Source organism: Pieris rapae, chromosome 2, assembly GCF_905147795.1.
Source record: "Pieris rapae chromosome 2, ilPieRapa1.1, whole genome shotgun sequence".
In the NCBI taxonomy this organism is placed as follows: domain Eukaryota; kingdom Metazoa; phylum Arthropoda; class Insecta; order Lepidoptera; family Pieridae; genus Pieris; species Pieris rapae.
In genome coordinates, this window is record NC_059510.1 from 3,453,750 (window position 1) to 3,465,960 (window position 12,211).

The window sequence follows — 12,211 nt, forward strand, 5'->3', positions numbered from 1 at the left end:
GTTTATGAATTCTTAATAAACTTTCAAACCCTTATTATTGGTCTGTGGTCTCTGAATTAGTTCCTAATTTAAATTTTAGGGTCCTGTTAATTCATATAGCATAAAACAAAAGAATATGATTATTCTCTTAATTCAATTATTAATAACTGATGCATTTCTTTCATTCACAAGGTTGACAATACATACTTAGAACAGACTATTAAGAGTATTTTTTTTATTAAATCCAAAACCTACTTAACAATGACTTCAAAATATACGAGGAGTGCAGGAGAATAAAATATAGATATTTTATGAGATCAACCTAAAGCTTTGTCCTGATACATTACTGACCGATTATAATTTTGTAACTATTATCGTTTTAGATTAATATCCTTAGAATAAATGTTAATACTAACAAAATTACTTCCATAGTCATTTTATTAATGTAAGCCAGTCGATGCAGTAGTTTTTGTATTTATTACCTTTATATTAGTATTGAAATAAACCAATACACTACTACATATTATGTTATACTTAGTTGCAGTTTATCGCATTTCTATTTTAAGAACAAGCTTCCTCTCAGTTAGTACAGTAACATTTAGCTCAAAATTAGCCTCCTAAACACATTTGGAAGCTATATCCTCACTAATTTGCTTCCAGAATCACACATTTGGTACAAATTGCTTCGCGTCAAAAGCATGAGACGTTGAAGTCTGGCGATCTTAATTGTACGAATGTATTTTGATGAAACAGTGTTTGTAAAAAGAAGCGAATTAGTATAATCTAACCCACTTTTTATCAAGGTATATTTTAGGTATATCCAGATAAAATACAGATTATAATACTTGAATCTAGAAACGGTCTAACAGAAATTATTTGTCTGGCTGGCTTTGTTTATTTATTATGTAACTTAAAAAGTTATACATATTTTAAAATGAAGAGATGACAAGATGCTAGTTAGAGATGCGACTCCTACAATATACAATACAAAATCATTGGAGTGAAATATTTGAATTAATCAGTAATTCACTAGTATTTTAGTTTAGAAAGTACTGTTTTTAATATATACTTTAGAAAATATACTCGTTATCAATTCGTAAAATAAAACAAAATTTAAAGAATTATTGACCTTGTTTACAATAGGTACAAAAACTGTGTATTTTTATATCAATTTTGAAAAAAAAATAATTTTAATAAAATTATGTAGTTTTTATTTGCTTAGGTATTCTTAATTATATGGTTTCCGTTCCGCCATTACAAATAGGATTATTCGTTTTAACGAGGCCTTGTTTTGGAAGGTTAAGCAAATGTCATGACAAGGTCAATCCATTGTTTGTACAATTGTGGCAGATGATGCAAAACGAAGCAAAAGCAGTGACACAGATTAAGCAATCAATAGACAAGGATTTCTATAGACAGATAAAACATAAACAATATATATATATATATGTAATTGTCTAAACCCGCCAACAATCCAATCAACTCACGGATTTAAAATTATCTGAACACATTTTTATTCTTGATCATCTTTAGATGCGAAAAATATATGTATATTGTATATATATTTGGATAATATTATATGTACTTATGGAGTTAAAACTTTTGAAATACAGATATTTTTTAGTAGAAGGGGTCGTTCAGGTATAACGTAAGCACTTTAGAGGGGAAAGGGGGGGGGGTCCGTTGATTTCCTATTCGGTGATTACGTCAACAGTATTTTTTAACTTTTTTACACATATGTACCAATTACCAAGAAATTGTTAATGCTGGTACAAAATGCATTTTCTAGGATTCCTACAAAAAATAAAACGTTTATGTATTTTTGAGAGCTCTGCATACTTTTGCTGAGAAGAGGAGGGGGAGGGGATAAATTGCAGTCAATCTACCTTACGTAATACTTGAATCTCAAAAACTGCTCCAACGATTTTAATTAAAGTTAAACTGTTACTTACCTATACACCTAATTCAGCTTAATGGGGTCAAGCACATATTGTGTCTATATATATTTTTAAACAACTAAGTATTTATATTTACTGAAAATCTATTAGTAATACTACAATCAATTATAAAAGTTTAAAAGCATGACAATATCAAAGAAATAAGGAATAGCCGTAGTAAATTAAAAGACAGGCCACAAATGTTATTCATGGTCATAAATTGGATTCCGCTTTTCAAATGATAGGGACGTGTGACGTAAATAGTTTTAAAATAGAGGATGACATCTGCCTCCCACTCATAAACATCTAAGAAGTAAATACAATATATAGGACAAAAATACTTTAATATCCAACGGGATTAAAGTATAGTTAAGGGAACGTCTGATTTACATTATTTAAGTACTTTTGAAATAGACGTTTTATGGCTTTTGAATTTACGTTGAAATAAAAATAATTAATAATAAGACTTACTTACTTACTTAAATCCAAAAATGAAAAAAAAACATCGAATAACATACCATCCTCGAATCCACTCCAAACACACAATACAATACAATTTCATCAAAATCAGTCAATTTTAGTTTAATTACAAACACACGCGCAGAAGATTTCTATAAATAAAGAGCGGCTTGTCTCATGTCTTTATTTACATAAGATAGAAGCCTCATAAAGATTACGTAACCCCCGAATGTCATTTGAGGCTTGAAGGCTTTGCGGTTTGACCTACTGAAGCCCTATGACACCGGATTAGGGGCGCAAAATCGGAAAAAGGGGTAATGGCCCATTCGTCGGCGCGCCGTGACTTCCGCTCATTTATACGGCGAATGGAAAGAAAAATACGTTTTACCTTTTATCAATATTGGATTTTGTTAGGTTGTACTTACAATATTGAGGGATTTCATATTCCTTTAACAAAAAGTATCAACAAAGTCTATTGGGGGGCGGATTTTATGCGTGTTTCAAGCGATTTGTGCTTTGAATTTACTGCTGGAATATCGGCTTTAAAAAATGACCTGTATCTACGTCTATCATTTACTATATATTTTTAACACACATGATACTTAAAATTTATTTGTTAAGTAAGATTGAAGTTGGCGCTTGGTATATTATACTCGTAGTACCGGTTACTCAAGAACTGGTGCTTTCCTCGCTCAACGAATAAGTATCGCAATACAGCAAGGAAATGCTGCCAGCATTAACTGTCAACTGCAAACTCTTTATATGTGTTTTTATTTTTAATAACAATAATTATAACTATACGTTAAGCATATTATAACTACACATATAGTGTGGTGAAAATAAATGTTTATTAGCATCATTAAAATATTTTTAAGCCAGGGTTTTTATTAAACAACTTAACAAATACATGTCCCGAAGAATACGGAGACAGTGCAATAACAGAGTTGAAATTCTCAAGAGGAGTAATTTAATTAAAACGAACAATAGCTCGCTGTCTTGGTACATCTGCTCTGATTTAGGTACCTGTATAACATCTGCCAAAGCAGAGCACCTTTTGTGCGATCCCTTCGCGAATAGATTACGAAATCTTTCATATCACGTGGTAAGCGAAACCCTAGTGATGTGCTACTCGATAGGTGATTTCAAAACACTCCGTTTTCTTATACATATTCTTAAAATATTTTATTATTTTTTAATGATTGTCATTAAATAAACACTATTAGTGTGAAGTGAATTGTAATTGATTTGACAATTTAAAAAAACGTAAGCGTTACGTGACATCTGAACCACTAAATAAATTTACGAAATACTACTTAACCTCGTACATTTCTAAACATGAATTGTGAAAGAATCACGTAGATATATATACTTTCTTAAATGTAAAATGCATTAAATCCAAACGTGAACAATAGTTATGACAGCACTGCCGTGTTCAAAATAAAATGATATCGTCGATTCAAAATGATTGTGATTATAATCAGTGACCTAGATAATAAGATCATGTTTCGGAATAGCTCTTCAGTAATTTCTTATCGGTTAACATGGATATCAGTCAATTCAGATCGAATAGTATCACGTTTTATATGTACCTAAACTATTAATAATAAAATATATTAACGTCTTATCGTCACAAGGAAATGCTTTATCAATGGCTTAATTAGATTATTGATTGATGTGTTTATGGAGGATTATATCTATAAACATATAATCCTCCGATATAAACAAATTGTCTTTAGGATAATAATTAAATTAAATACGAAAACTATCTTAGGGAAGAGGGGGTCTATGATTTTCTGACTTGCTCATAACGTCAATAGTAATTATTTACTTTTTAACACATTACCCACACCCTACAAAAAAATAATACGTTTATGAATTATATTTTTTGAGAGCTTTGCTTAGTTTTGCTGAAATGAGGAGAAAGATCATCTGCTTGCATAATACTTCAACTGCACCTATTTTATTTAAGTTAAAAAGTTATCGATAAATTACTGTTAGGAGCACCACTATCTCGACCCCTCAACTCAGCATCTCAAACTTTATAATTACATGTTTTCCGATACGTGAATTTCTTGTGTATGCGGATCATTATTAAGTCATTTATTGTCGGTTACCGTGGCGACGCCCACAGTTTTTTCTTCAGCGCACTCACAATGTTTTCTGTTTATATGGTAATTCAACTGAAGACAAAACCATTTACAACGAACAAGTACTTTCATATGTACTTATTATTAAATGATTTTCTTAAGGTATTTGCGTCTAAAAGAATAATAGGTGTAATTTCTTCACATTACGTATCAAGGAATAATTTCGATGTTCCAGGTGTTCCAAGAATTACGTCAGCAACTATTAAAGGTACGGACTGTACAGAAACAAATAGAGAGAATTCATAAGCACCTTATTTTCATTCACAACTCATATAATCAACGTACTGAAATGATACTTTTCAATTGGTCTTATCTTAGATTGATTGATTAATTACATTATTTGTATACAAGAACACGTAGATAAGCAAAGGAGTCCAAAACCTGTTGAAATAAGTAAGTATCGAGAATAAGAGCAGTTCTATGTAACTTTTGCCGCGCACCACCACTTTGTGGAACCAGCTGCCGACTGAAGTATTTCTGAACCAATTCGACTTAAGGTCCTTCAAGAAAAGAGCGTACCAATTCTTAAATGGCCGGCAACGCACTCGCGAGCCCTCTGGCAATGAGAGTGTCCATGGGCGGCGGTATCACTTAACATCAGGTGAGCCTCCTGCCGATTTGCCTCCTGTTCTATAAAAAAAAAAAATCACCCAATCACCGGATTTCCGTTAAATTGCTCTCTCCAAGTATTCACAAGTTCTATGTCGCACGAATTGTAACGCGTGCTCAATCGTGCGATTTTCTGATTGATTCTATGGACAAACAATTATTTCCGTTTCCTGCATTCAAGAACCACGTGCGTCGGCTTTACTTTGGTACCGAGCCACTATGCCGTGCGCATTTTAAAAACGTATACATATTCAAGTGGTCCATTAATTATTGCGTGTATGAAAACGTATTGGCTCATTATCATAGACATATCTTTATCTATATCAGCTACGTACATAATTATTTAATTAGCGGGACCGTTTATTGGAAGTTCATTATGACGCATTACATACTAAAACGTTTGTTTTTGTACTACAGCGGACACAAATAGAAAACAAGTTTACATATTGTTAGCAAAATATAATACTATACAGTGTATTTCAATCTTGCATAATCACGCAATTACTGTCTCCTGCAAAAAATTAAATTTAATGGCTGCCATATAATCTCAAAAGCGCTAGATTGCAGGACGATAAAATCTATCCTTACATTGCAATTTTCTGCCCCATTTCGCGGAGCCCTCACGAGATAGCGTTGTCTTTTAAAAAGCAAGTGGGTCAGGCAGTGAGCCATCACGGCGCTAGCGACCTCTCCTGACTTTCACAATTGACTGGGCGTTCCATTTTTAAAATCCCGCATTTCCAACCTCCGGTTCACGTTGGAAAATTGGAACGGAACAGGCCATATTGCTCTTTAGTTTACACTTAGGAATATAATGGCTTTTGAAAGTAGCTCGCCGCAGGGAGTTACGAACTAAATTGAAAATAGCTTTGCGATTTTTGTTTTATTAATGAAATTGGGGTTGGCGCGGTTTATGATAACACTGTAATTGACTTTGACGCTTTGATTGAGATGGTGAAAGATTTCAAGCGGCCTTTGTAGACTGCAACGATAAATTTTTGGTTACTTAGCTAAATGCTATCTAAAAGTTTTAAAGATATAAATTGCATTATACAGGGTAATAAAACGTAAACTCTTGTCGTTATAAAACAAAAAATAACGTTATAATATTTTGTTTAATAATCATCGTACTTCACTTGTTTGTATTCTCTACAATCATTGCCATCGACTCTCGGTAAACAGGCTTTCCATAATTGGAGATAGCACAACCTGCTATGACTTCCACTACTTAATAGGGTACAGTCGAAAACACATTCTACAAGGTAAGATGTGATTCATAAGTGCCTATTTATAGGCGTATACAAATATTTTGTAACCAATTTAAACCAAAGAGTTTTCTTCATTTATGCATGTGAAAATTATTTTTTTATTGTAGGCATTGATGTCTTCCATAAAACTAGTATATATCACTTTGTTCTATTGTCGATAGTTTCTGCAGCAATTTAGACAATTTTAATGGAATTTTTCACACCTTGGATTACACTACTGTAATTTCATACACAACCCCTTCCTTTTTTGAAAATATTTTATATATTATATTTAGATCAGGAGTTTTTAAAATCGACATGTTTCGGAGCATATTCAATACAAATATACAATCTGTTCTCTTTATACAATTAGTATAGATAATATACACTCAATAATAATTACTTAAAAATTTCTCTAAATCTAAATTCATTTCTATTCTACACTTCGCTACACTTTTTAATCGACAATTTTTTTACAAGTCGCTTGCAAGGCAAAAAAAAGAATCCTCTTACAATTATTACTTATTCATCGACTTTCCATTGAATATTCCTTTGAGATTTTTAATAAAAATAAATTAGTAAATATTCAAGTAAATATTTGATACATAAACTATATAAATAAAGATGATGACGTGATTGTATCAATAGCGATCATTTAATTGAATGAATAAGCTTACATCAGATATAAAGGAAATTTGCATTTGAACAGTTTAAACTGTGATTCACAGTATCGTTTATAAAAGTCAATAATAATTGTATTTTTGTCACGATTTTGAAAAATGCCTAATACAATACCGTAGATTACTAGGATTCAGCAATGTCTTATTATTATAGAATACATACTTCACAACGGGCTAGTGACTTTACACACTTTTGCGGTAAAATTAACAAAATATTATTTTACAGTTTATATTAATTTTGTACTAAAACATTCAGGCCAAAAGGACTCGACTACCTAAATTCAGTGTTAGATTATTTTATAGACTATAACCATGTTAATAATACTAATTTTGTAAATCAACTCTAACATAACGAATAAACTTAAATATAAAATAAACAACAAGTTGCATAGTAAAAGCTCGACTTATTAAGCTCTCATTAAGGATTACAAAGAAACTCGTAAGTAAAGGACTTAAAAAGTTGATTATAGCGTAGTGGGCCTAATTAATAGCTTAGCCTAATTACTGAGCTTTTGAAAAACATTCAACAACTCTTTGTCTTTTGTAATTTGAATAGCAGTTTCTTTACATGAACTCGTTGGCTTGTTAGCAAAAACTTTGTAACAAACCTTTTAACACTAGTATTAATGAGTAGTCTAAACGTTGCCATGGTGACATAAAAAAACAAAGTTACCATGGTAGGTTGGAAGATAAAAGTTCCGAATAAGAAACTTCGCGTTTCATGACGAATAGCTATCTGACAGTTGTGAAACGCAACAAACACTAGTTTATCCTACCAATAAGTAATAAATAGCTTATTTGGAACTTATCCGGACATTGTGAAACAGGCCCTTAGTCTAATTAATATCCAGTATCGCTACAACAATATATGTACTGTGGTAAAGGTAAAGGTCCAACAACTATACTACATACGAGTATAAGTTTGGTATATTATCTTTTATTATCGGTTTGTACCCTACACTTTAAACTTGACGGTTTAAAAGATTTACCAGTTCTTCTTGTCTTTTCTGCACCCTTGATTTGTCAGCTATATGTTTTATAAATAATATTTTCTTCTGACCTTCAGTGTACATTGTTATAGATACATACATTGTATTTGGGATTGAATTCAATCAATCCAATTTTAATTGTCAAGGTAGAAGTAGTCTTCTCCGTAGCAAAACAAAAACGTATTAAATATTAATAGCGCTGGCGTCCATTACGAATAAAATGTCACTCCCAATTGCCACGCTCCCCTGGAGTACCATAGGGAGGGCCACCGCAATATATCGCGCGAACCTTTTCAATAACTTCCTCTTGGGTCTCGGCCCCAATAAATAAGCAAGGTGAACTCTCCTATATCATGTATGATACAGCGAGATATTTGAGATACATTAATGTTCCAACCAGGAGATCATATTCAACACGAACACTTTGCCTTTGATAGAACATTTAAGATTTGTAATTTTTTTTTATATTTATTAAAGATTTTAAAATGCTGACACGTTTGCTAATTTTCGTTTTTTTTTAAACCCATCATTAATTTTGTAATATTTTTTTATTAAAAGACTTTTACATTATAATATGGTAATATGTTATATTATAATCATCCGCAGATGCTTCTGCCTAATATGCCTGATAAGACTATATTTGTATGCATGATTATGTCTATTTATAGATTATTTTATGCAGAATATATTTCACTTATTATTTTATTCGTTACATTTTGGGCTAGAATATATACAATTGTATTATGGATCTGGATTGTTTCAAAAATTATATGGAACGTATTTTACCGTAGATCCACTATCATAGTTGATAGATTTTTCTATGATAAATATTATAAGCAGAACAGTGGGGAAAACTTGATGTTTATTATTAAATATAACCTTGCATCTATTGGACTGCATCCACAATTGCCAGAATTGGGCCAACATATCAGATGTTCATCTAAAATGTATTCGAGACAGTTTAATACATCTAACAAAGTTATCTTAAAATTGCATTTGGATAAATCTGTCACATACAACTTCTCGTCTTCTATAAAATCGCAAAATGGCGCCGATGACACAGTTCTAATTTTAAAACAATTGAAAGTTTTATCACAGCCTCGCCGATGCGGGTGGAGTTTGAAAAAAGAACGGGTCACTGAACGGAGATTTTTAACTGTCACCTAAACTTTGCAATGTATTTAGAAGTATATTTACTTAAGGGACCAATTAAATTAAAGATTGAAAATAGCAAGTAGCCTAATATTTAGTTTTAAAATTATAATTACATAGTTATAATTAGTACTAAAATTATTAATTTCACTAAGGTCAAATGCGCAGCAAGCATAGGCCCATTAACTTCTTAAATACTTGTAATTGCTACCGACCTGCTAATAAACAGGCTATAAAAGGCAACTTATGTAACGTTAAGTTTGACATTAGGGTTGGCACGCGCTAGCCAGGTGCAAAGTAATTAGATGTATGATAGCGGGCGTTCGGGGTGGAATATTTTTGCTACCTGCTATCGCAGGCGTTGACAACTCGTCTGTATTAAATTCAATGTGCTTCAAACGAGCCTATTTTATTGAAAATGCTAAGATGTTTTATAAAAACCAGTCGCCCATTCTTGCGGTTACACAGGGGAGTCTATTAGGTCCTACGATCTAGCGTTGTTGAAGGGTTACATATAAGAGGCGGATGAAACGTCAGCATGTTTGGTAAGCCAAATTAAGAACGGTATATTATACGTAGAATAAGACATAATTAAGACAAGTACGAAGTAAATCTCCTTTAAGGCCGTTGTTATATAAGCATGTTTGTGATATATAAGCAGGTTTGTGCCAACCTGGAAGGGCGTTATATAAGCATAATATTAAGTATACCACAAATGTATGACCCCTTAATATCTCATAAATATTTTTAAATTTACTTATAATAATTTGATATCAAGATAAATGACAAATTTGAGGGCATTGTTTGATGACGTTGATTAGAAATGTTTTAACTATGATATTACCTTATAAATACCACACAAAAAAGAAATGGAATATTTTAGTTTCAGTATAATAGAGTTAAATTTACTCTTCTTTTTGTATAAATATAATTGTATGTTATCTAAAACACAAACAGGCAAAGTAATTGCTGTGGGAATTAAGACACTAAAACATTAACATGGCGCTAATTACGAAGTGATAAAACTCACAAAACACGTGTTTGAACACACATGCGCGTGCGCATTAAAACGCGACTTAGCGTCATAAACTTTTTATAGAAAATTATTCACTGAATTAATTTACTTTTATTTTTCAAATAATAAATCCATAAGAGGAAGCTCAAAACGATACTTCAACAGAAAAAGTATTGTTTTATAAACTATTCAATGGAACTGTCGAGTTGTATGTTAATAAAGAATAAATTTAAAAATTCAATATTACAATCCCTGACCATGCCTAAGCAAAATAGGCTTTATATCCAAAATATTAAAAAAAACACCAATCCTGTAAAAGTACAACACTGGACGGCTGCGTATTTAATTGTGAAGAAACCATAGTTAACTATAATTTACAAAAAGGTTTTTCTTAATTCGTCACATATGTATGATAAGGAAGCCACGTCACTTAAAATCTAGATAAGAAATAATGCGTATAATATGAAGGCTTCTAGCCAATTGCCGTCTATTTTAAACGTAGGAGAAACCCTTTCAGTCTATATTTGTCTTTAAGCGTTATTAAGTGATTTATTTCTCGTAATAATAGTGGTTTTAGTGTAGGTTGCGCGAAGGTTTCAACATATGCTTTTCCGACTCACCTATTCTTTAATATCAGACATTTATTTTTCTAATTGCATATAAGTAGCACTAACGCAGCGGCGTTGTAAAAATTTGTTTATCTAAAGATATTTTATTATTTAAGATCTTTTCAGAAACGTGTCCATTGCTTTATTAGCCCACCATAGTTACCTACTGAATATTTTGTTGAAATTTTAGTAAAAACTTTAAATTGACTTAAGTAAATATATTTTTTCTTTGCTGAAAAAGTCGTATAAAACAAATTGCTTGTTGCATGGTGATGCAGAGAAATTACGCAAGATAAAATTCATCTCAATACTTTACATGTTTGCTGATGATGTAATGTTGTACTCTAGTATTTCCTCCTATCCCTTGGAAAGTAATCGATGAGATAAGGTGTATAGCATAAGGTGTATATTGAAAGTTTTTGTACATACTTTAAATTGCAAAGCAATACATATTACAAAGACTTTAAAAGCAGCAATACAAAAGAGCGATATATTTTTAGAAGGAAAACTTTCCAATATTATTAAAGTATACAAATAATAAAAATCATACTCTACCACTCACCAGACTTCCTCTTCTCACTAACAAGAACTAGAGATTTAGTTCTTTTGACTCGCAAGGAGCGCCGTCGAATAGACCGCATAAGAGCCTCAGGCATCCGAGAAAATTTAGGTGAGTCCACCCTTTTTTCGGGCATAAAAAAGTTTTTAACGGCTAACATTTTTCACAACTACAGTTTTTCACAAGGAAAATCAAGTTTCCATTCCACTTCACGTTAATCCTTTCAACGAACATCCGTAACCATTAATTACGTCACAGTATTGTTTCCGATAATCAAAATGCCGCACACGAGACACTTATCCTGTCGTAATCGGGGGATAATATCCGATAGAAGTTGCTCGCCATGGCCGACACGTGTTAATCGGGCAAGAGCAAACGACGTACTGCCTCACGTGCGAGGCGGGCTTACATTTGAAATTGGAATTTCTCTGTGCAGTTTACGCGAATTTTATCAATTCTTATCTAAATGAATTTTCTGGGCAAAACAATGAGAATGGGAATTTATTATGACTTATTAATTATTAAAATAAATGCAACGCATTGATATGTTTATACATTCAATACATGACGTTCAAGACGCTAATTGTTGTAAGCCACTGAACTTTGGTCGTTCGTTGAATCATGAAACACAGATTTCATAAAATTGATTAAATTGCTTTCAATTAATTAAAATAAATGACGTAGTTAACGCGATATCAACCTTTGTTCTTGCTTTAGAGTAATAAAGGCCTCACCTTGAAATTGGAAATGTAATTAGCTTAAGTACTTACTCAGTGATAAATGCTTTAAATCCATCGAAACGCGTCATTTTTATAAATAATAAAGTGTAA

The 12,211-nt window shown here is 31.9% G+C and overlaps 1 protein-coding gene across 2 annotated transcripts in view; it reads right to left on the reverse strand.

Annotated features, from left to right (window-relative positions):
• LOC110998844 (centaurin-gamma-1A) overlaps positions 1 to 12,211 on the reverse strand; it is a 126,825-nt gene that overhangs the window by 16,828 nt on the left and 97,786 nt on the right. The window contains exon 1 of one of the 2 annotated variants that reach the window (XM_022267636.2): positions 11,385 to 11,796. The exons of the other annotated variant lie outside the window; for it this stretch is intronic. Coding sequence (XP_022123328.1) covers positions 11,385 to 11,541 — 157 coding nt within the window. The 5' untranslated portion in view covers positions 11,542 to 11,796. Of the gene's footprint in view, positions 1 to 11,384; positions 11,797 to 12,211 lie in introns of those variants that run through there. 2 annotated transcript variants of the gene reach the window in all.